Here is a 25,073-nt window from a genome sequence, read left to right on the forward strand (position 1 = left end):
AAGATCTAACAGTAAATGTCCTCTGACACGTGGGAGAAAACACTCCAGATCACATAATTCAGTGGAGAATTAATAGAAGTTATAACGTGAGAAGTAAATAAGTTCTCAGAAACCAAAGGTAAGAGCTTGGCATTCCCTTTCTTCTCTCTCAGAATACTCTTCTGTTTACACTGGTTTAAACTAGTGTACTAATTCTGCTTCTGAACAGTCCTTTAGATGAGTAACTTAGTATACAAATTTTGTAAAAGGCTGTCTTATGGTTAAAAGGCATTGTTAGGTGCAATAGATTTTACAAATCAAACTTGGATTTATTTAAACAGTACATTAGAAAAGTTACTTATCCTGGCAATTATTTATTGAACTTAAGCAGTGCTTAGGGCATAACTAAATTTGAAATCTTATACTTTACAAAAGAAATAGATGGTAAAGTCACTAATGTAAAATATCTTGTGCTATTGGCACAAATGTGAATGCAAAAATGTTATGGTTTGACTTTGAATACACCATGACCACAAGTCCTTCAGTGTTGTTGCTTTTAGATACTACATAATTAAAACTTGAGCAAATTGTGTAGGTGGCAATCTTTTGCTAAATATATAGTCAGTTACAGCGTGTTTATGCAATATTATGAACAGGATATATAACAGCTTCACCAGCAACCACAAATGTCTTCAAATTTCAAGCGGTTCTGTGAACCTGTTTAATGGGTGGTTGATCCACTATCCCAGTGGAAACTCGCCCTAACACCTTTCATGCATTTCGATCCCTGCTTATTAACTATCTTAATGTGAAAATTGAACAAAATATATAATAGTGGCACACAATTGTATATTTTATATAGCTCAAATGAACTGAAAACAACTATTTTGCCAGAACAGTCATTTTTAAGGTATGGCAGAAAAATCCTTGTACAATCTTTTACATTATCAGAGGTATTTTAAATTAGTGCTACATACCAGCTTTATTACTCACTGATCAAATTACGTTGCTCAGCAAAAACTTTAAAATCTGAAATTAAACAACATTTGGTAGTTACAACTTAATATCATTTGATTTTATTCATCTACATAGACCATAGCTATAAACAGAGGCAATAAATATAATAGCGACAACATGCCTTGAACAAGCAAATAATTGACAAATTCTCAAATGCAGTTACAACTTGCCCCAACAAAAAACAGTTGAGTATAGGGCTCTATGCAATAGATGAATCACAGAATATTTGACAACACCTCAATCATCTGTTCACATGAAAAAGGCATCCTCAAGTAACATCTGAAACTTCCTGAACCCAAATGGCATTCAGACCATTGTCAACTATTGGGAAAGGCTCAGGGCAAGGTACATGAAGATTTTCAATGTAATCCAGTACAATAAAAAAAACTTAGCAAGAACATATAAAAATGGAATCAAACTAAAAACACAGACAAGGCTAATGACCGCTGAAATGTGATTTCATTAGAAAGACAAGCTATTAAGAGCTATATCTATTTACCTTAACAGTTAAGATTAAACATCTCAAGAGCTCCTCTCTACCCCCTGAAAATCAATATGAATATAAAAGCTCTAATGAACTGAAAACAGTTGTACCCCTTATCAGACGACTGTGCACAGAGATGCATCTTCTTGCGGTTTTGTTTTTTGGATGTAGTCTGTCAGATTTATAGTCTCTCCAAACATAGCAAACGCCTCAGTGCAGAGGAGGACATCCATCTCTGAGTGATCAGACTTGGCCATCTTGTTTGTAAGTCAATCTTGAAACTGTCCCAATCTAAGAACTGTATGTAGTAGAATGTGTATGTTAGTTAGACACCAGTGGGAGCAAGGCGGCTAATGAAGGCAATGCTGTTGAGGCACATCCGCCTGAAGAAGGCTGGGCAGCTGGGCTTCATCACAAAATGCTCTAGTAAAATCCTCAGCTCCGTGAACAGAGTCCTGACAGAACAAAAACACAAAAATCACAATAACACTTATACTGGGCTCAGGACACTTTTATACTATATTTATTATACATTTAAATACTACTGAGCTTCTAACTGGCTTTAATTATTACTTTTTCATGGAATTGACAACAGCATGCATTACCCCATATTTTGGGTAAAAGTGTGCATGTGTACATCTAACACTAGTCAGTGTGTACACAAGATGCAAGATTCTTACCGGCAGTATGGGTTGCGTCTTGAGGTGTAGCGCAGAGTGAGAAACCTGTAGTAGATGAATGGCTGAAGCAAGCTGCCCTGCCCACTGTGAATCACAAACCAGACATCATTCAATCTTATTACAAGAAACACGGCATGGCTTTAATCATGCTTTTTTTTTTTTTTTTCATCAGCAACAAACCACTACTTTTTAACCCAATAAAGCCTACTGTATCATATTTGATACATACGTTTCTAGCACCAAATTATTAAAGCTTTGCTGAAAAACCCTGCACAATCCGATTATACTTTTTAGCAACTAAAAATGATCAAACTACCTAAACATGTCTCCTTTCAGGTTGTGGTACGAATGCTGTTTTGCTGTGAAATCTTTAATGATTTTTATAAAGTAAACGTAAGAATAACTTTTGTTTTGTATAACTTATGGTGTTACTATTATTTCAAGAACACTTACCGGACTGAAACATTTTAGGTTTATCTGACTGTTCACAGATAATTTTATCCATCTTATATTTTTTTTTAAAAATCGTGTTAAAATGTGAGTATCTAATATGATAAATAAGGCTTCTGAGGAAAGTTTATTTGTCCATCTTGCAATCACCATTGTATTGGATTGCATTGCATTATATGTTTTGACCCAACAATAAAAACTACAGAGCTTTGATCAGAAAACTAAGCATTTAAATATCATCTCATTAAAGGGCTAGTTCACCCAAAAATGAAAATTAGCCTGTTATTTACTCACCCTCAAGCCATCCGAGCTGTATATGACTTTCTTTTTTCAGACGAATCCAATGCGCATGCTTTATTTAACGTGTTTTGGACTGCTAAAGGGGGTCATATGATGTTGCTAAAAATAATGTTATTTTGTGCTTTTAGTGTAATGCAATGTTTACGTGGTTCGAGGTTCAAAAAACACTTTCCACATACTGTACATTATTGTTGCTCCTCTATGCTCTGTCTTTATGAAATGCATCGATTTTTACAAAGCTCTTCGTTCTGAGAAGCGAGGTGTGCTCTGATTGGCCAGCTATCCGGTGCGTTGTGATTGGCCGAATACCTCAAACGTGTGACGGAAATGTTATGCCCCTTCCCATGTTGTGATGCTGTGTCCCGGCCTTTTTACAGTCTATGGTCCCGGCTAGAGACTAAAAAAAATAAAACCCGCTATAAACAAGGCATTTGCTGCATTCAGAGAGGACATAATTACTGCGTTGCGCCGCGCAAACATAACACCATGTCTGCATTTGTGATCGTAGAAACGCCAAACAAGCACTACGCTACACTGCTCAAAACTCGCGTTTGAATAGTCAGTAGCAAATTCTTTAAATATCGAAACGTATTTACAGGCTGTGAGTCAGAAGCACCAGACTGTCCTTGCGATGTTGGAATTGCTGTTCACAGTGATTCATAGTGTTCACATTGTAGGCTACTCTCTCTCAGGATCAGGAAATAGTCCTCTGTAAAATGCCCTGCACACACTCGTATATTTGCGTTGCACTGTTCTGAAACTGTGTAGTAAATATGACTTAACCACTGATTTCTAGTTGTGTGCTTCATTTGGATGGCCAAACAAAGTACTTTCGCTTTCACAACGAAACACAGCATCTCCACAACATGGCAGCGGCAACAACAACAAAACTACAGCGAGAATAAAAGTTACGCCTTCTTTCTGTCCGTATACGTTTGGGCGGTGTTATGCAAATCTTCCCACACCGTGACGTAGACATGTGGGGGTGTGTTTGAATGAGCCGTTTTAGGAGGGCGTGGCAGAGTCTTAACTTTTATAAATTAGGGCCTGGTTTCACAGACAGGGTTTAGACTAAGGCAGGATTAGGCCATAGTTCAATTAGGACATTTAAGAAATTTTTAATGTACTTAGAAAAAAACCATAACGTGATTCACATAATGTGAATCTTGAGACAAAACAAAGGCACTGATATATTTTAAGATCAGTCAGTGCTAGTTGCTTTCATTTGAAACAGCTCAGATTTACATTTTAATCTAGGATTACGCTTAAACCTTGTCTTTGAAACCGGGGGAATATCTCTTTGGGTTTGAGACTTTAGTCTTTGCAACTTCAGGGATCTTATCTATGCACAAACAGCTTGTAACACTCCAAAGAGAAAGGAAAAGAAAGTCATCTTTTTTTGGTCATATAAACAGAATAAACAGAAGATTTAACTGCTTTTATTGATTTTTTTCCCTCAGAAGAGTGTCCTCTTGTGAGCATTGTGCGCTCCTACACCCATATATTAAGAAAAATGATTACTGACACCTCGATTACAAAATGATTACTGACCGTTAACAATTTTAGTACTGATCAAACTGATTAAAATAATGTTAGAATAAAATTAAAATTCACAAACGAAAAATCATAAGATTTGACAACATGTCACGTTGGACCAATTTAAACACTTTCTGTGTCATGACGTAATTATAATACATCATCATAATGCATTAGTTATGCATGGCGCACGCAGTTAAAATAGTTTTGCCATTTATGTGAATCACAAGTTAATCACTGTGTATTAGCCCATGATGTTTATGCAGTATTTTGAAATAGCATTTTTTTAGAACATCTTAACTAGCAACACTGACACTGTGGAACGTGGAACACTGTGCTTATTTAATTTTACTTTATTTTCTTTAAAATAAATTAAGCTTCTGTAATGTTTTAATTTCAGTTACATTACTGCTTGCTTTTAATTCACCAAAAAGTGCACTAAATGTCTTTTGAAACTTTTGAGCTGCAGATAGGAGCTTTTCAAAGCTCAAGCTGATTAAAACCTACTTGAGGTCTTCCATAGCCCAAGAGTGTCTCAGTGGACTTGCTGTCATCAGCATCAATAATAATGTCATTTTTGGCAATTTCTTATTTCGATCATCGATAGGTTTAAACAACGATTAATCGAGTAATCGGAGGGGCAGGGCGTGTGCGGGGGGGCGGGGCATGGCCGTAATGGTGATAATGAAAATATCTGAAGGCTGTTATGAAAATGAATGTTAAAAATAAAAATATGACATGAAAACAAGTCTATGAATACATGAACAGATGATTAGATGTTAGATTATGATTATGATAGAGCAATGTTATTAAAAAAGAAGCATCTAAAAAAGGTGAAGGTTGCCTGAGGTGAAGCTGACTTCATGCATCAATAAACTGAAACGCGTTCTATGACACTTCCTATGATATTAATCAGATAACTTAGATACATAACAAACGTAACATTACAACTTGTATCTACACAAAAGGATGCATATGCCAGTGAACTTTAAATTATGCGCTATAGCGAGAGAGAGAAAGCTCCCGCCGTGATGCGCTTTAAACAGCGCGCTGAAACACAGGCAAGGACAGGATTTACTATAGATTTCACATTCTATAAAGTTCTCATTATAATATTTATGTCATTAATGTTTATGGCAGATTTGTGCTATATTTTCATCTACATTATCAAGTGATTCCTAAAATTGCCTGCATGTTTTCGAAGCCATACGAAGTAAAAACATCAACGTTGCATTATTATTGGATCTGTATTTTTTTTTTAAAGAAACCTCTAAAAGCAATATGACCGTCTCTAATAACTCAGTCAATATCGGGCATTGCATTTAAGCATGAAACTAAATACTGGTAATATGCAGCGCATTCAGCTGCATGTAAATACATGTTAACATCCCAACGCAATCCTATTAGATTAATCAGATGTGTATAGCTAACCCAGACATCACTATGTGACTTCAAAGCCAAGCTTCTCTCTCTTCTCACGTCTATACTTTGAACCCCATGCTGTTGCAAGCTAAGTTATAAGTGCTGCTATAACCAATCAATCAATTTATTTTCACGATCATCGTTTTCATGATCTATCATCGCTGTCACGGCCGAGTAATCGAGTACTCGATCACTGATGCACATCCCTATCCAAAACTAAAACTTTATAAATACTACCTATACACATTTTAAAAGTAAAGAAACTAAATAAAAATGACAAATGCATACAACAAAATTTCAAAACTTAACATTTAAAAAAAAAAAAAGCTAAAAACAATTCAAAATATTAACGAACAAAAGGTATAAGAGTATAATAAATGATTCTAAAATAACACTAAGCCAAACACCAAAAAAAACAACAACTAATATATATATATATGTGAAAAAGTGTTGGCCCCCTTCCTGATTTTTTTTTTTATTGCGTGTTTGTCACACTTTAATGTTTCAGGTCAAACAAATTTAAAGATAAATCAAAGATAAGTAAACACAACATGCAGTTTTTAAATGAAGGGGTTTTTTTTATGAAGGGAACACAAAATGCTTGAGATCTATCAGTCTGGAAAAGGTTATAAAGCCATTTCTAAAGCTTTGGGACTCCAGTGAACCACAGTGAGAGCCATTATCCACAAATGACGAAAACATGGAACAGTGGTGAACCTTCCCAGGAGTGGCCGGCCGACCAAAATTACCCCAAGAGCGCAGCGACGACTCATCCAAGAGGTCACAAAAGACCCCACAACAACATCTAAAGAACTGCAGGCCTCACTTGCCTCAGTTAAGGTCAGTGTTCATGACTCCACCATAAGAAGGAGACTGGGCAAAAATGGTCTGCATGGCAGAGTTCCAAGACGAAAACCGCTGTTGAGCATAAAGAACAAAGGCTCATCTCAGTTTTGCCAGAAAACATCTTGATGATCCCCAAGACTTTTGGGAAAATATTCTGTGGACTGACGAGACAAAAGTTGAACTTTTTGGAAGGTGTGTGTCCCATTACATCTGGCGTAAAAGTAACACAGCATTTCAGAAAAAGAACATCATAGCAGCAGTAAGATATGGTGGTGGTAGTGTGATGGTCTGGGGCTGTTTTGCTGCTTCAGGACCTGGAAGACTTGTGATAAATGGAACCATGAATTCAGCTGTCTACCAAAAAATCCTGAAGGACAATGTCCGACCATCTGTTCGTGACCTCAAGCTGAAGCGAACTTGGGTTCTGCAGCAGGACAATGATCCAAAACACACCAGCAAATCCACCTCTGAATGGCTAAAGAAAAACAAAATGAAGACTTTGGAGTGGCCTAGTCAAAGTCCTGGCCTGAATCCTATTGAGATGCTGTGGCATGACCTTAAAAAGGAGGTTCATGCTCGAAAACCCTCCAATGTGGCTGAATTACAACAATTCTGCCAAGATGAGTGGGCCAAAATTCCTCCACAGCGCTGTAACAGACTCATTGAAAGTTATCGCAAACGCTTGATTGCAGTTGTTGCTGCTAAGGGTGGCCCAACCAGTTATTAGGTTTAGGGGGCAAGCACTTTTTCACACAGGGCCATGTGGGTTTGGATTTTGTTTTCCCTTCATAATTCAAAAACTGAATGTTGTGTTTACTTGTGTTATCTTTGATTAATATTTAAATTTGTTTGCTGATCTGAAACATTAAAGTGTGACAAACATGCAAAAAAAAAAAAAAAAAAAAAAAAATCAGAAAGGGGACCAACACTTTTTCACACCACTGTGTACACAGTACCCTCCAAAAGTATTGGAACAGTAAGGCCAATTCCTTTATTTTTGCTGTAGACTGTAAACATTTGGGTTTGACATCAAAAGATGAATATGAGATGAGAGATTAACATTTCAGCTTTTATTTACAGGTATTTTCATCTGGATCCGATACACAACTTAGAAGATAGCACCTTTTGTTTGAACCCACCCGTTTTTCATGTTACCAAAAGTATTGGAACATGTGACTGACAGGTGTGTTTTGTTGCCCTGGTGTGTCCTATTAATTGATTATTCAAACAATAAATAGCACTGAATGTCTGCGCTCAGTTTCAGATCCGTGCAGACTGCATTTATAGTTAGACGTGTAACCAACATGAAAACCAGAGAGGTGTCTATGGGTGAAAAACAAGCAATTGTGAAGCTGAGAGAAGATAAAAAAAGCAATCAAACCATTGCACAAACACTGGCAATAGCAAGTACAACCATTTGGAATCTCCTGAGGAAGAAAGAAACCACTGGTGTACTAAGTAACACACCTCAAACGGGTAGCTCAAGGAAAACATCTGCAGTTGATGACAGAAACATTGTGACAGCTGTAAAGAAAGACCCTAAAACAACTGTTAGTGACATCAGCAACAACCTCCAGAGGGCAGGAGTGAAGGTATCACAATCTACTGTTCGCAGAAGACTTCATGAACAAAAGTACAGAGGCTACACCAGAAGATGCAAACCACTCATTAGCAAGAAGAATAAGAGACGAGCCTCAAACATTCTGGGACAAGGTTTTATGGACTGATTTTATGGACCAAAGTGATGGAAAGGCTTAAGTTTGGAGAAAGAAATTATCTGCTCATGATCCCAAACATACAAGCTCATCTGAAACACAGTGTACATTTACATTATAGTACACATTACACAAGTAATGTAATGGCTTGGGCTTTCATCGCTTCTTCTGGGACATGCTCATTAATCTTCATTAATGATGTAACATGATGGCAGCAGCAAAATTAACTCAGAAGTCTACAGAAATATATTGTCTGACAATTTACAGAAAGATGCAACCAAACTGATTAGGAGATCCTTCATCATGCAGCAAGATAATGACCCAAAACATAGTGCCAAAACAACAAAGGAGTTCATCAGGGGCAAGAAGTGGAAGGTTTTAGACTGGCCAAGTCAATCTCCACACTTAAACCCTGTAGAGTATGCATTTTACCTGCTAAAGAAGAGACTGAAGGGAGTAACCCCCAAAACTGAAAGAGGCTGTGGTGAAAGCCTGAAAAAGCATCACAAAAGAAGAATGCAAAAGTTTGGTGATGTCAATGGATCACAGGCTTGATGCAGTTATTGAAAGCAAAGGATATGCAACAAAGTTTTTTTTACTTTAATCTGGTAACATAAAAAATGGGTGGGTTCAAACAAAAGGTGCCAAGTTGTGTATCAGATGCAGGTGAAAATACCTGTAAATAAAAGATGAAATGTTAATCTCTCATCTCATATTCATCTTTTGTTGTCAAACCCAAATGTTTTCAGTCTACAGCTAAAATAAAGGAATTGGCCTTACTGTTCCAATACTTTTGGAGGGTACTGCATATATATAATTTAATTTCCATTTAGTTTGTTGGAGTATTAAAATAACTCAAATTAAATAAAACTGAAACTTAATAAATTCAGACATTAACTAAAATTAAAATAGATAAATACAAATCACGACAGTATAGTTTATAAGTAATCCTAAAAAATAACACTGCCAAAAACACATGCTAAAAACAACAACTTACTTACACATAGTAAGAAATGGTTATAAAAACTGAAACAGAAGTGAAACAAGTAGTAGAAAAGGAGAAAAATAAAAAGTGATAGTTATATCCTTTGCCGGTGTCCCAGCCTGGTGGAGTCACACGGTAGAGTCGATGGTCTTTACACTCTTCGGTCATCACACAAGGAGGCTTTCACACGACAAAATTATACACATTTTATTTTATTGATTTTTCTATAAATTTTTTCTTTTAAAATTTATATATTTAGTCAGATTCATTATTATTTGTTATTAAACCAATCAATGTAGTGTCATCTGCAAACTCAAATTTGTAAATCAGTGCAAATTTTTAAGTTTGCAGATGACACTACATTGATTGGTTTAATAACAAATAATAACGAATCGGACTATAGAAGGGAGGTTTCTACACTGTTTGAATGGAGTTGTACTCATAATCTGAAGTTGAATGTCCTAAAAGCAAAGGAAATGGTGTTTAATTTCCGATGGAGGAAAAATGCTGTCTCACCATTGACTATTAATTGTCAGGACATTGAAAATGTTCAATGTTTTAAGTTTCTCGGGACTACCATCTCTGCAACATTAAAGTGGGACGACAACCTAAGAGGCATTGTGAAAAAATCCAATCAAAGGCTTTTTTTTCTTAAAACAGCTTAAAAAGGTTGGTGTATCTAAAGTCAGTATGCTCAATTTTTATAGAGCTGTTATTGAAAGTGTGCTGACTTTCTCACTTACAGTATGGTTTGGAAAAAAGGTTTAACAATCCTGAAAGACCCCTTACATCCATCCAGCCAGACACCTCTGTACGCCTCTTCTTTCAGGCAGACGCCTTAGAGCAATTAAAACTAAGTCTACACGTTTTCTGAACAACTTATTGTAGGAATGTCCATGCTCTTAATTCCTCTGGTATCTATGCATCTGCATTTCACTCCTTATAATTGATAGGACATAGTTGGATTTATGTATGTGTACGTACTTTTGTATTTAATGTATGTTATCATTATTGATGAGCTCACCAAGCAAACTCCAAACAACTATGGTGTTTGGCAATAAATAAATATTTTCTGACTGTTATTTCATATGTCAGGATTTAAAGGGCGGAAAACTAACGCAACACCAGACAAAACAGCTGAACATCAGGCCTTACCTGAAGAGCATAAAGACTGTGGCTGGCATCAAGAAGATCTCATTGCAAGCGATAAACTTTAAGATGTTCTGCTGATTGGCTGTGAGCTTGTTCAAAAAGTTCCTCACAAACATAAGGCTGTTTGGACCAATGGCCTGAGAACAGATGAAACAGACACAAAACTCAGGATGGAATTATGACAAATACACATATCAGCAATATAAATGAAAAGGGCAGAGACTTACATCAAGGACTTTTTTAGTGTAGGTGGTGGCATGAAGAAGTGAGAAGAGGAACACTGGAAAAATGCTCACTAAGAACAAAAGTCAAGGATAAAGAAAGACTAAATTATGCTGTAACACAAGAAAAACAGATATTTCCCCAAAGATATTTTCAAAAGAAGGGGTCTTTGAGATAGGATACTTGTGATTGGGTAGGAGTTGACTAGGATGAGGGAGTAGAGGAGATAGTGGCAGCTGTCCTCCTGTAAGGCCTGGGCCAGGAAGGCTCTACTCAGCTGAAAGTGAGGAAGTCTCTGGTGCAAACGCAGAGCGCTGGTCAAGGCGTTTGCCAACAATGCCCTCTGATAGAAGTTAGTAGCTGAATGAGGCCTGGACAGAGAAAAAAATTATTCATCTTCCAATCATTGACTTAAAAAGACATTTATAAGTGTGGATGTGTCCTTAATCCACTAAATAGTCCTTATTTTACTAATGTGATGCCACAAAGTACAATATTGTTAATGCCCACTCAATTTTCAAATTGCTTGTAATACTGTTATTTCCTCTTCAAATGTGCGACTTTCTCATATAAGGTCAAGAATGTGCATCCAAAGGTTCAATATAGAGATGTGTTTTGGAAAGGCTGTACAAATTGTGTGTTCAAATATGAAATACAGAAGAACTTAAGAAATATTCTAAATTAAAACTTGTCTTCTGAATCACCCAAAGAAAATTCACTTTAAAAATTAACTTTTTAATCTAGTTGGGTTGCACATCAAAGACTTTTTTCCCCAGTCTCTGACAGTCAATAGAGGTTTTGTCATAGTCCCGATTTTTGGCAAATGGAAATCAATGTGGGTCAATTTGATCCTCAACAGAAAAGTTGCACCCAGTTTTTGAACAAAAGAGGATGGTAAAAAAAAGCTTGTGAAAGTGCCTTGTAAAGAACATGACTTACCCAAGCAGTGGCAGAATGAACATGATGGAGCAGTAGACAGTGAATAGCCGTGACAGCCACATAGCCGTTTCCAACTTATTACTCAAGAGGAATTGCTGCAATACATTAATATGATCAAGAGTCCAGGTTATAATGAATATAAGAACATTCTGGAATAAAAAGCAATTACAATATGTATATCAGGTCATTGTATAGTAACTTACCACAGGGCCTAACTGAGGAGGTGGACTCCTTTGCTCTGTGTCTGCCATCTTTCAGATATTACAAGGCTCTATTTCTTGAGAGAAATTAACATAATAAGCTTGCACGCAGAACTTCAGAAAATAAACCACACATTCATGTACCCAGGTTGCTTATTAACTCTAGGAACAAAGAAAAGGACAAAGTGACTTGAGTTAACCTTTCTAAATCCTGAAACAGTTCTTAAGCAGTTAGTCTTTGTGTAGTTTGCCAGGTGTGGGCAAAATATGAGCACATTAGCTATAACTAGCTCAATGCTTTTTGATTATGCATATTCAAACATGAAGCTTTCTTACAGTTTGTTAACAAAAATTTTTTTTTATTTTTTTTTTATCACCAAGGCACTATTACAAATCGGTAGGAGATACATTCATGATGTCCACCCAAAGCAGAACTACACTTGTCAATGTAAAAGCTGACTGACTAGTCATGACAACTAAAAAAAAAAAAATCAACCGGCAAAAAAATACAGATTAGTAAATATTGTAAATATGATTTTTCAAATACTTAAATAAATGCAGACGAATGGTCCATCATGTAGTTATAAAGTAGCCTATTAATTTCAGTTGAAATATGTCGGAAAAATCTAGAACACTTCATTAGTCAGAGGAGCTAACAATGTAGCCGACAAGCTAACTCTTCACTGACTACAACCACTGACAGCCCTGAAATAGCTGCAACTTATGCACGTAAATACATTACCAAATTTCACATTTCACATATCAATACCTGCGATATGTTGTTGATTATCAGGTTTTGTGAGAAGGTAAAATTCGGCTTTATTTTCACCGCTCGGGTCGCATACGCTTCACTCCGGAATCACGCACGAGAGGTTGGTCAGCTGAGTCGACCTCGCGACCTCTGTGGATTACCGAAATCTCGCGATGTTTTAGGCCCACGTGATTTGCTAAATTATTTTGCGATATTGGTTGTCAATTAGGTGTTAGTTGCGTGTGTGTGTTTTTCTGTTTCTTCATTTTAAATATATGTTTTAACACTATTTCAAATAAACTCCATAGGAAAATAGATAAATATTAAATAATGATGATTAGAGTTCTCTTTGTTACCACTACCACTATGATCACCCACCCAAACAACCACTCAGAACACGTTGAAGAGCCACTTACATTTTCTTTATGAAATTTAAAAATGCAGTTTTGCCACTCTCCCACTATCACGCAGACGCAATTTTTAAAAAAAATTTAAAGTTAAAATAAAATAGATAAATAAATGAAGTGCGAGCAAGAAAGCCAGAGCCACTCTGGAGATGTTAGAGTCAGTTCGGCGCGGTCATTTGCGCAAACCTGCAGAGCTCCACGAGTTTGTAGTGATGCACGTGCGACCCTTCTTTAAATCCAGCGATCTCGACACAAACAGGAGAGACAAAATTGGATAAGCGACAGTCGTTGTTGCATTTTCTCATGTCATAACGACAAAAGGTCAGAAGTTAGTTTTTATTCGCTAAGACTGTTTTGACTGTTGGCAGCTGGGCTGCTTTAAATATCAAGATTGGAGCTGTTTGTAGTCGCTTAACACTTGTTCGACCTTATGGACATATTTGTCCATTTCAGTTTTGTTTTTTGTTATAAATGTGCCTGTGTTAATGCCAACTGCATACATTTTGGCTCAGGTGTTTATTTTTATTGGAATTTTAATATTTCATCCTCATTTCCTTTAATAAATCTATTTTACACTAGGTACACAAAATTGTTACACTCAGGACCTTTTGGACAAAAATGTCCCCATTGAAACCCATTAAAACTGCTATTTTTAATCGCAGTGCCGTTTAACTGTAAAATGATGCAATTTTTTTTAATAGGCTTTCATTCTGTTGGCAAGGCTTCAAAATTATTTTTTTTACCAGATGGTGCCATTTTTTCAGGCATAGTCTATAAAGGGTCTATAATGCAAATACTTGCTTTATTCCTGTTTTCTGCTTCTGCATATTATAGAGCCAGTTGGATAATGTAGTTATAATTGTGTGGGTGTGTTGGTATGGATGTCAGAGTGTGGTTTGTATGTGTGTCATTACAAAAAAAATTGTGTGTTCTTGTAAAAATTGAGAGAGAGAAACTCTACTGTAAATCACAAATCCAAGCACTGTGTGCAGCAGCAGAGTTTTTCTGGCATCTAATGGGGAAAATTTGGTACTGCGCCCAAACAGAATTTTACTGAAAGCAAATTTTTTGAGATATCAACCTCAAATTTGGAACACAACTTGTTTAGATTTATGGCTTTGATTTTCTAGCAGGTTTAGAGTTCAACATGTTTCATATATAAAATATTCATAAAATATTATTCATAAATCATTTTCATAAACTTAAATCTGTATAACATTTTTTTTTGTTTCACTTTTTAAACTTTTTTTTTACTTCAACAATAATCTGCCATGGGTCTTCTTTAAAATGAGACCACACTTAAGTCTCTGCTCCCAAGCTTCCAATTTTTATGACCGTTTTTTTGACATGGACATTTTTGTCCACTATGGACCTAAGTGTAACTTTTTTTTATTGATGCACAAGGGTTAAACACAATTAGATATTTATCTGTTTATAATTTCCATGCGAGTCCATCACAAGTAAATCATGTTAACAACTGTTTGCACATCTCACGACTCCTATGTGAACAGCGTGCACGGTCCCGACCCTAAACAGGTGTCTAGTCCTGCACAGCTGCATGGAGACGCTACATCATTCAATATTTTACAGCTTGCATATTTTACAATTCTTTGCATTTGTGTCTGTGTATGTCTTCAGATGTTGACGTTCGAGACTCTTCTTGTGAAAGAGCTGCAAAAACAGCAGAGCAGGGCAGAGTTCTGTGACATTGTGCTGCAGACTCAAGGTTTGACATAAAGTACATCATCTTCACATTAATCATTTTTTTCCATCTTTTATTACGTTTACTGTATTTCTCCACCCTGTCCAGGTGTGTCTGTGCCGGTGCACAGCTGTGTGTTGTCTGCCTTCAGTCCTTGGCTCTGTGGGGCTCTGTCAGCCATGCCATCACCCCGGAACGGACAGAGGAGACTGATTGAAGTCCAAGCCGTGGAAGCCTGTACGTTGCTCAGTCTGGTCAGTCTGCTGTACTCCGGTCAGTTGAATGAGGACAAAGAGGATGTCCTATCAGCAGCCTGCAAACTCGGCATTGACATACCTCAGCAAGTATCAAAGAGGCCGGTAACTGAGCGAAACACACAGACGGAGTGCATGAAAGAGGTGGCGGAGAGAGAGTATCAAACCGAGGCTGTTCCTTCTGAATGTCAAAACCCCAAAGAGACCATTGAAAGTGTTAATCTGATCGGGACGTCCTCATGGAGGACCAATCAGGGGCTCTGCACGTACACCGATTGCTCTGACATCACCCTGGCTACACTTCAAAACATCCAGGGTAATCCAGAGAATATGCCTTCCTTTCAAGTCATGGATGTGGTCCCTGAAAGTGCAATGTTTCCCACAGCGAGTGGACCGGCCTGCTTGCCCCAGGTCTACGTATGTCCTCCTTCAGCTTTATACCAACAGCCTCCAACCCCTATGCCACCTCACCCTTACCCTTCTCATAGTACAAATGTTGAGCCATTGGCCAGAGAGGGCCAGCCAGCATTGGGTGGCGTTTCAGAGGGTGAGGAGTGTGTTTTAGAAGCATTTGCACGGTTTGAGAACAACATCCCAGGTTTTATCAATTACTTTCTTGACACCAACATCACGCAGGGTGCAGGGCAAAGGGAGCAGAGTCAGAGAGGGGACGTCAAAACTGAGGGAAGGGTGACGAGGGTGCGTAGGGCGGGGGCTCGCGGAGGATTTGCTTTGAAGGGAGAAGGATTGAGAATTTGTAAAAGAGAGCAAAATATGAATAGGTGCGGAAGAGTGGCGAGGTCGGCCTGGATGGGGCAAGGTGGGGGTAGGGTGGGCAGGATGCTAGACACCAGACAAATGTTCAAGAATCAAGAGAAGCTTAAACAGAGACGACAAGGCAGAGGAGTGATGAAAGAGGAAGGAGAGAGAGGCAGATCAAGGGGGAGACCCAGGCAGAGACAGACAGGAAGCAGAGGCAGATTCGTAGAACCAGTGTGTCAGGTAGGTGTCTCACGACATCTTCAGATGAGGAGGTATGACTTAAAAATAACAAAAATCTTCTATTTTTATTCATTTCTGTTTGAATGAATGATTTAAATGGGTCATATCATAAGCAATCTAATTTTCCTTGGTCTTTTGAGGAAGAAGTGTTGCTTTGGATAAAAGCATCTTCTTAATGAATACATGAAAACATACTGTAACTTGAAATACTCAAAACATCCTCTCAGAAACAAAAGGTCTGTTCAAGGAGACTTCTCTTTTTTTTCAGATTGTCTCATTCTGATCTTCTGCAATGTATCAGACCGATGAATGCAATGATGCATGACACTTATATGTCAAATAAATATTTTAAACATCAAAAATATACTACCATTCATACATTTGGTGTCAACAAGCCCACTAAGAATGCATTATATTTAACAAAAATGACAATTATAATGTTACAAAATGTTTTAATAAATGCTCTTCTTTTGAACTTTGTATTCATCAAAGATTCATGAAAAACAGTGTTTACGGTTTCCCCAAAAATATTAAACTGCACAACTGTTTTCAGCATTGATAATCAGAAATGTTAAGTAAGCACCAAATAAGCATATTAAAATTATTTCTGAAGAATCATGTGACACTGAAGACTAGAGTAATGGCTGCTGAAAATTCAGCTTTGACATCACAGTAATAAAATACGTATATTAAAAAAAAAAAAAAAGTTATTTTAAATTGTAATAATATTTCACAATATTACTATTTTTCCTATAGTTTTTTTTAACAAATGCTGCCTTGATGAGCATATGAGACTTCTTTAGAAACATAATAAAATCTTATTGACCCCAAAACTTTTAAAATAAAAGTATATTAAATATAAAAATATGAATGTATGATATGACCCCTTCAGATTATAAATTAACAAAGCAGTTACTCTAATGTTCTCTCAATTAAAACACTTGTCTCTTTTTCTGTAGGATACAGCTCCACCTCAAAGAGGGCGAAGAGGTCGCCCACGCAAACGTCCCTTGCCCAAACCAGATGTTTCTCAAAATTTCAGTGGAATTTCACCACCTGATCAGGAAACCTTGAACCCTCCAGTTCCATCCATGTTGCATACCGCAGCTCTCCCAGCAGCCAATCAGACCAGCCTCACTCAGCCAATGGATTGGCTTATAGATGACGTCATTGCGCAGCTCCCATTTATGCCCAGCAATCAAAATGGAATAACTGTAGATTCCAAAATGGATCATACAAGAACACAGTCCTCAGTTAAACACACGGATCTGGGTATAATCCAACCACAGTCTGAAGGTGAGCTGACTGACATACTTGATAGTTTTCTGAGAACGTTTGAGCAACACGTTGGTGTATGCGATTCAGACATCCAAGATGGGATGGTGCCCAACATAACAGATGGAACCCAGACCTGTGGACAGAGTTACACAGTCCACACAAATGCACCACAACTATCGTCTGCTCGTAGACCCCAGAAACCATCATGTTTTTGGCAGGTGTCAGGTGTGAAAATGGAATCAACAGGACAGCAAAGTGAACAGAAGCCCAAATCTGGCAGGATGACCAGGAGCCAGAGCAGGAAGAGGAAGCTGGATGTTTTTGAAGAACTGCCTAGGATAGATGAGCTCCCAGCCAAACGGAAGAGAAAAAGAAAAAAAGGCCAAATAGAGAAGACGAAGGTAGACACTTCTCTACCAAAGGAGAGAAAGAGAAAGAAAAAAACTAGCAGGCTGCTTAGAGAAGAAAAGTGCACCGGCAGCACAGCTGACTCGAGCTGCAGCGTTGCAAGTGCATTAAGCGAAGTCATAAAAACGGCTAGTGGCCAAAACATGAAGTGTGTCACACAAACAACAAAGACTTCGGATCGGTCAAAATCCTCAGAGCTGCATGCTCACAAAATGTCCAGTCTTGTAAAAGAGAAACAAGTGGGACATGCTAAAAAAGACACAACCGAGACTCTTGTAGAAGGAAGTACGTTAAAGGTGCAGTGCAGTACAGGGGGTTCACAACCCAACCTATCAGCCACAAAGAATAAATCCACTGGGTCTCGTCCAGCTCTTTCTGCTTTTGAGTTAATGAAAAAGATCTTGGAAAATCACCAGAAGAGAGAGGAAGAGCACAAGGGAAACAACAACAGAATGTGGATTGTGAAAAAACAGAAAGGAAAGGAGAGGCTGACAAAAACGTGCGTGCGTGCATCTAAGGTGAAAATGACTGAGAATAAAGAGAAGAATGCTAGAATCAGGGTTGAAGGGCAGAATAAATGCAGAATAAACCAAAATGATAAGGAAAGAAGTGGGAGAGTAAAAGAGGCTGGCAACCAAAAGAACATTTTTCTTCAGCAGAATCTGCCATCAACTAATGGTGAGAGCTCAAAATAATTCAGTCCTCTGCCAATATAAGAGTTTTTGATATTTAATTGTTAATGGTCATTTCCTCTAGTTTGCATTTACCTTTGCTGCCATCTAGTGTTCACATAAAACAAATAATCTTTGGCAAAATCACAAAATGAATCTAGATTTTTGTTATTGTATATTATAATGCTTTCCATGCCTAAATTAACTTGCAGCAGTGTTATTTATTTGTTTATGTACAGTTATAGTATATAATTTTGAATTACATTTTTTCATATTTTCTATTTAATTTTAGTTTATTAATTTTGCTATGTTCCTTTGTCCTTTTTTGTCTCTTTAATTTTATTTCAATTTTATTATTTCACATGGTTGCCAAAACAACATTTTGTTTGTGCTTAAGTTTTTCATCTAGTATTTATATTGTATTCTATTTCAGCTATATTTTTGATTAACAAAAAATATTTGTTATAGTTTTAATTTTAGTTATCTGTAACAGCCCTGACATTTTAAATGATTGATTTTTTATTTAGACAAGATGGTATAAATTTAACAAACTGATCATTTATATTAATATTATAATAATCAGCTTTTATTAATACTTCCCTCTTGTAATAATTATTTATTCACAGGTTGCAGCATGTCAAATGGAGAGAGACTGATGGAGGACGGCAGTTCTGAGACTGCTGACTCTCTCAATGATTCTCCTTTGCAAAGATGCAGCACAGAAGGCATCTTGTTTAAAAACACGACAGACAAGTCTTTTGTCTCACATGCACAAGACCCCACCACACCTCTTGAGAAACTCGGAAACCCTCAAGGGTCAATAGCCATTTCAGAAGAGGATGAGGATGTTGATGTTGTGGAGGTCTCTAGTTCATTGTCTGAGTCCTTCTCTGTGCTGCCAATCACTGCAGATATTGTGCTCAGCACAGAGGACAGTGATGAAGACGATGAGATCGATGTGATAAGTTTAGGGTCTAATTAAGCTTGTAGCAATTTCTGTTTCTGTTTACTACTGTTTAGCTTCAGAGTTCTGAATAAATGTGTGTTGGTGCATATTTGAAACACTATTTCAAATGATCAGAGACTTAGAACATGGTACCTTTTCGCTGTGTATAATTCGATACATAGTTCACACAATGTGACACTTGGCAGTATTTGCTCTTTCGACTTTGGTGGCTTCAGTTTCAGGCATCAGAAATTTTTATAGGTTTGAGTTCTGAATGTTAAAGTTTAGTTTGTGTCACAACCGTGCCTTATAATGATTGAGACTGCTATTAATGCATGCAGAGTTTTCTTGTCATTTGCTGTATTTTGTAGCCATGTTCAGAAATAAAAGACATGGATCCAACCTTGGTTGTTCTTGTGTTCAAATACGGGTTTCTACATGTTCAAAGAGGGGCCGGAAAAACTTAATAATACAAAATAGTCATTGGTAACATTTTACAACAAGGTCTCGTTTGCTAAAATAAGTTCATGCATAAACTAAAATGCACTAATAATGAGCAGTGTCTTTTACACCATTTATTAATCTTTGTTAGTATTACTTCACAGTGGATTAAGCGATGTTAACATACAATTTTGGATTTTAAAACTGTATTAGAAAATAAACCATAAAAAAGACTTATATCTTAATGCTAACAAACTAAACATTGTACAGAACCTAGACATTTATAGCAAAAGAACTTGGTGTAAAAATAATTATTTGTTAGTAAACTATATTATCGCACAGTTATATATTAAAAGTTGGCTATATAAGTACATCCTGTACACTCACATAAAGGAATATATATAGCACATTGCAGCTGCATGGTTGTTTATATTGTTGCTAAATGTGAATATACTATATAGCAAATCTGAACTGCTTGATGGCATGTATTGATGGAAATTGTAAATTATATTATCGCCCAGCTCTAATCTGTTAAATGTAACTGTAAGGCATAAGGATTTAAAATTAATTAAATTTAAAATTATTAATTCAAATTCATAATTTTCTGTAAAGCTGAATCAACAGATTTACAGCTTATCCATTATTATTGACTGTCCTTTCTCAATAACCACACAAAAAGTGCAAAAATATAAACATGAATGTAAAAGACCCTAATGAAACATAAATATACTAAAATGTATTTGAAATACATTTATTTCATGCCAAGTATACTACAAACACATTTACATATTTATGCACTTAATAAAAGTACCTTGCAATTGTACTTTTAATATTAAACTGGTATACTTAAAGTCTGATAAATTGGAACAACTCATTTCTGACATTAAAACAAAGCATTTTGGGCTTAATATTATGAAATGTGCATTGTGCACAAGCAGTACTCCAAGTAAAGTTTAATTATAATTTTTATATAAGTCTCAAATTCAAGCGATATGTCAGTAAATATGTTAATAGATTTGAACTGAGAATGAAATAAATGCATTTTAAACATATTACTTTTTTTACTAGGGGAAACTTATCAGATTTGCTTTAATTAGAAGCATCAGCAGTGATTCACTAAGAATTTAAGAAAAATGTGTAATATATTAAACTATATGTCTACTCTAGTAATGTGTCCATTTTTAAGATGTAATGGATTGGTTATAATGAAATGAATGTACTTTGTGTAACTCACATCCTCACACACAATAATTGCACAGAACTGAGTCACTGAAGTGAACAAAGTTTATTTATTAAGCATTTATTCGTCTCTGATGTTTTGTCCTCCTCTTACACATTACACCTGAGCTGCTCTCAGCCAGTCCCCCTCCAGGGATATGGCCTAACTTAGCTTTGGTTTGCATTGGTTGTGTTGAGCACCTCCGGAGGGTGTTGTTTGGCTCCAGACATTAGTCATAGTCAGAAATGTGATTGGCACCCTCGTGTAAAACATGGTGGTATGTGTGCCGTGTAGATGTGTGTGTTCCTAGCAATAAAAAGACACTCGTTAGGAAAAACAGTGTGAGCGCGTGTATGTGTAAAGTGTGTTTGTCGGGCGGCAGGGTGATCGGTGTAGTGTCCCCCGGTGAGCCTGAGCTCTTAGTGCTGGATTCTGCGGATGGACTGGATCTGAGGGGTCTGGCTGTGGGAACCCCAGTTTCTCCAGTGCTGATAGTCTCCGCTGTGCCTCTCACACTCCATGATGTACTGCCTTCCCCTGTATCCTGGGAACTCGTAACACACAAAACTACACACAGAGATGGAGAAATGAGGATCAGGTATTTCCGTGTTGAAATGAAAGAAATAATGGGAAAATACAGAGAAGAGACTCACGCGCCACATTGTACATGCATGGAGCCCACTTCAGGACCACACCATCCCATGGCCTGCAGAGAGGGGTAGTCATCACACAGCTCCACACAGCGGCCCAGGAAGTTCTCCCTCTCGAAAATGGTCATGCGACTGCTCTGGTGAGACTGAGGGGAGACCGAGAGAGATTGACCCCACATCTCCACATATTCAAGTGATTATATCAGTGCTGTTGTTGTTGACTTAAACTATTAAAAATGTCTCTTTACCTGAATACATACAGTATGCTTACACAAAGCAATATAGCCAATCTCAACTAGTTGAATTATTGAGGCTGCCATGTTGAGATCACATGACCAGTCCAATGCAACTTGCTTTATTTCAATTAATCCTGTTATGGACACTTTCACTTGTTGAATAAATATTACATATTAGCCAGCACAAAATACTATATGCCTTTAAGATTTCTAGTTTAAGAAAGGGAGTGAATAACTCACAGCGCAGTAGACAGGTCTAAAAGACATGAGTCTCTCCACGTGGTATGACAGGTTTCCACTGTAGGCATCCCAGTGAGGATACTCTCCTCGCTCCAGGATGAACTGCTGTCCCTGGAAGTCATGGTGCTCATAACCCACCCAGCTATTGAAAGAGAGAACATCCAGTCAAACATGGGCATCCACAGTTAGATGAAAACTCCCTTGTGTATACTGTATGAGGGCACACATTCAGTTAACAAGCGCTGTAACTCACGCGCCACTCTCAACGCGAATAGAACGGATGTTGTCGAAGCCACACTCCTGGATGTTGCAGCATTCTGAGGTGAACTCCTGACATTTTCCCTGGAAGTGTTCCTGCTCAAACACAGTCACCTGCAGAAAAAAGCACAAAGGTTATGTTTGTGGTGTGATTTTTTTTAAAGTGTTTTCCTATAGCATACATGCAAAAATTCCTCATACCATTGTCTATTGATCTATTAGATGCATTAGTATAATAACAGTTTTTATATTAAAGTCCTGGGTATTTCAAAAGGGACTAGAAGTGTGTGTGCTAATGGCAGTTTACCTTGAAGAAAGGAGCCATTCCCATGCCATAGTTAATCATGGGCTGCATCATGGAAGATCGAGTGAACCTATACATCTTTATATCTAAAAAAAATATTTTAAAAAAGAACATAATAAATACCACTGATATTAGATGCAAACTCTAAAATGAAGTCACATAAATAACACTCATGTTAGTAATGAACAAAACAATGTATTATAAGTAAATTTAAAAAGTTACTTAAAACATACAATAGTCGATGCATTAGATTAATTCGTTTATTTATTAATATTTTAGTAATAAAATGTAAACACAATTGTTAGATTTAAATAAATCAAAACCATTCGCATAATGTGGCCATACTGAGAAGATGTTTGTAAAGTAGCTAGACCATACTAAATTTATAATTGTGCCGTGAGCTCCGTGAGATGTAATTTGGGCTCTTACCGTTTTAGTCACTGAGCTCGAATGTGGCACGCGCCTTAACGCCGGTTTCGCGTGGAGCTTTGAGAGAACCTGGCGCTTCGGTTTTATACCGGCCGCCGCGTGCCGTGCGCGTCAAGTGCGTTCTGATGGGCGCGCGGGACAGACCACAGGGTCGCCAGCTCAGCACATACTATAGAAGTGCCACATGGCTGTTGTGAGCCCATTCACTGGCAAGTGCAGTGCAGTGTTTTGGGTGAAAGCAGGGCACACAAAGGGTTTGGTCCCAGTATAATCGCGCAGGTCAGCACTCCTGCTCACAATGAGCGTAAAACACTAGGATTATGTGAGTGAACTTGCTCCAGCTGAGTGTGGGTTTGAGCTGCTGTGGGTGCAGTGAGAAAAGTTTAGTTTTCGTGCAAGTTACCATTTTAGCTGCAGGGATGTAACATGGGGAGACCAAAGATCGTTACAATGTGTCATTAAATCAACCTATGTTGACTAGCCTGAATAAGCCCCCTCAATGTTTTACAACTATTTTCTGGGACATCAATAGTTGGATCAATATGTACAAATATTAATATATGTATCTGCTGAACCCAAATCACCTCAACATTTAGTTTCTTCTAAATTATTTTAAAAACATCCACTCTTGCCTTGAATGCTGTAAAATACCAGAAGGAAAATCTTACTTTACTTTATAAATATACACCCAAAACATGGCTGAACCCTGGGGAACGTTCACTTAATTTTCATGTTAAATTAGCAGATGATTGTTCACTGTCATTTTCTGTTGCGCAATGTTTTTATGCATTTATCGTGTATTTATATTTGATTGTTTAATTATCAGAATCAGAAAGAGCTTTATTGCCAAGTATGTTTGCACATACAAGGAATTTGTTTTAGTGTCACAGCTTCCAGTGCACAGAGAAAACAACAACAACACACAGATAATACAAAATAAGATGTGAATAAAATACACATAAATAAAAATAAACCACAATAAAATAAAAATAAAGTAATAATAATAATAATAATTTGTATGTGCATGTGTGCTATAGACTAAATAGAATAGAAATATTATTAATTATTGTTTACTCTCATTTATTTATATAATGATTTGTCGAACAACCATATTTTGTGTATGTATATAGGATAAGACTTTTATTTTACTTTATTATTTTGTTTTATTTGTGGTCCCCCAGTACTACATGTGTGATAGATCCTTAGCCCAAAATGTACTGAAAATATAAAGATCATGTAAACCACTGTTATATAATTGGTAATGTGATATATGGTGACCTTCAGTTATTAGTTCAATTTCACTCTCATAAAAATAGTCTGTTGTCCTCCATTTTGTTTATGTTTTAGGCTCAAACGTCCAAGTTTGTGTGGTGAAGTTTGAAGTTGGAACTCAGTTACTGAATTAATTTTCTCTCTCACATATTCTCTTTCTCACTCTGTGCTGATGATGAGGGGCTTCTTTTCTGTGAGTATGCTGAACACGGCATGTTTCATTGTTTCAGTGTAATCCTCACAGACTCAGCGCCAGGGTATAAGAGCTGAGAGCACAGTCAGACACAAACACTCTCAGAGTGAACCCTGGGTACGGACACACACTCACTGAACACACAGGTAAGACATCAAAATATCCACTCACACATACACATTCAACTTTAACCTAACAGCTTGGAGAGTACAAGAGGCAAGTTTTGATTTGCAATACCATCATCAACACCAACACCCCACACTTCCCTTTGTCCCTACCACTTTAAAATAGTTTCCCCCAAAGACCCCTTAGATCCATTACAAACATGTTTTTCGTAGTTTTCATCTCTTAAAACACTGCATCCCTCTCTTCCAGCATCAAATGCTGCATAGTGCTTGGCCCTGCCGTTTCTTTATTAATTTCTCTCAGTTTTATCTCTCATTTCTGAGGTATATTACAGTTATATGAATATTCTTTCTCTTAAT

General features: G+C 37.1%; 3 protein-coding genes across 4 annotated transcripts; 1 reads left to right on the forward strand and 2 right to left on the reverse strand.

Moving 5' to 3' along the window:
• Positions 1–672: 672 nt before the first annotated feature.
• Positions 673–12,837, reverse strand: LOC306883696 (transmembrane protein 33-like). Of its 2 annotated transcripts, none has more exons than XM_079439104.1 (8): positions 12,697–12,837; positions 11,931–12,004; positions 11,728–11,822; positions 10,972–11,159; positions 10,794–10,861; positions 10,570–10,703; positions 2,161–2,244; positions 673–1,935 (listed from the first exon to the last, which is right to left on the reverse strand). In XM_079439104.1, the coding sequence occupies exons 2-8, from the start codon at positions 11,976–11,978 to the stop codon at positions 1,806–1,808; spliced, it is 747 nt and encodes a 248-aa protein (XP_079295230.1). In that variant the 5' UTR covers positions 11,979–12,004; positions 12,697–12,837; the 3' UTR covers positions 673–1,805. The 2 variants fall into 2 exon arrangements, with proteins under 2 accessions (XP_079295230.1, XP_079295231.1); XM_079439105.1 differs by having other exon boundaries at positions 674–1,935; positions 11,931–11,998; positions 12,697–12,830.
• Positions 12,838–13,070: 233 nt separating this feature from the next.
• Positions 13,071–19,747, forward strand: LOC306883697 (uncharacterized protein). Its single transcript, XM_079439106.1, has 5 exons — positions 13,071–13,406; positions 14,724–14,811; positions 14,896–16,043; positions 17,003–18,407; positions 19,027–19,747. The coding sequence occupies exons 2-5, from the start codon at positions 14,724–14,726 to the stop codon at positions 19,380–19,382; spliced, it is 2,997 nt and encodes a 998-aa protein (XP_079295232.1). The 5' UTR covers positions 13,071–13,406; the 3' UTR covers positions 19,383–19,747.
• A 1,311-nt stretch (positions 19,748–21,058) lies between these two features.
• Positions 21,059–23,234, reverse strand: LOC306883303 (beta-crystallin A1-like). The gene is made up of 6 exons (XM_079438471.1): positions 23,124–23,234; positions 22,698–22,780; positions 22,386–22,504; positions 22,133–22,274; positions 21,660–21,802; positions 21,059–21,573 (listed from the first exon to the last, which is right to left on the reverse strand). Exons 2-6 carry the CDS (start codon positions 22,770–22,772, stop codon positions 21,426–21,428), a joined length of 627 nt encoding a protein of 208 aa, XP_079294597.1. The 5' UTR covers positions 22,773–22,780; positions 23,124–23,234; the 3' UTR covers positions 21,059–21,425.
• Between the last annotated feature and the right edge of the window lie 1,839 nt (positions 23,235–25,073).

The sequence above is a fragment of the Barbus barbus genome, assembly GCF_936440315.1.
Source record: "Barbus barbus genome assembly, chromosome: 17".
Lineage (NCBI taxonomy): Eukaryota > Metazoa > Chordata > Actinopteri > Cypriniformes > Cyprinidae > Barbus > Barbus barbus.

Coding starts and splice junctions, on each gene's coding strand:
- LOC306883696 (XM_079439104.1), bottom strand. CDS start 11,978: ATGGCAGACACAGAGCAAAGGAGTCCACCTCCTCAGTTAGGCCCTGTG. Junction 11,160..11,727: donor TTCATTCTGCCACTGCTTGG/GTAAGTCATGTT, acceptor TTCTCTGTCCAG/GCCTCATTCAGCTACTAACT. Junction 10,704..10,793: donor ACACTAAAAAAGTCCTTGAT/GTAAGTCTCTGC, acceptor ATCTGTTCTCAG/GCCATTGGTCCAAACAGCCT.
- LOC306883697 (XM_079439106.1), top strand. CDS start 14,724: ATGTTGACGTTCGAGACTCTTCTTGTGAAAGAGCTGCAAAAACAGCAG. Junction 14,812..14,895: donor CATTGTGCTGCAGACTCAAG/GTTTGACATAAA, acceptor CACCCTGTCCAG/GTGTGTCTGTGCCGGTGCAC. Junction 18,408..19,026: donor GAATCTGCCATCAACTAATG/GTGAGAGCTCAA, acceptor ATTTATTCACAG/GTTGCAGCATGTCAAATGGA.
- LOC306883303 (XM_079438471.1), bottom strand. CDS start 22,772: ATGTATAGGTTCACTCGATCTTCCATGATGCAGCCCATGATTAACTAT. Junction 22,275..22,385: donor ATTCGCGTTGAGAGTGGCGC/GTGAGTTACAGC, acceptor CTCTTTCAATAG/CTGGGTGGGTTATGAGCACC. Junction 21,803..22,132: donor TTAGACCTGTCTACTGCGCT/GTGAGTTATTCA, acceptor GTCTCCCCTCAG/TCTCACCAGAGCAGTCGCAT.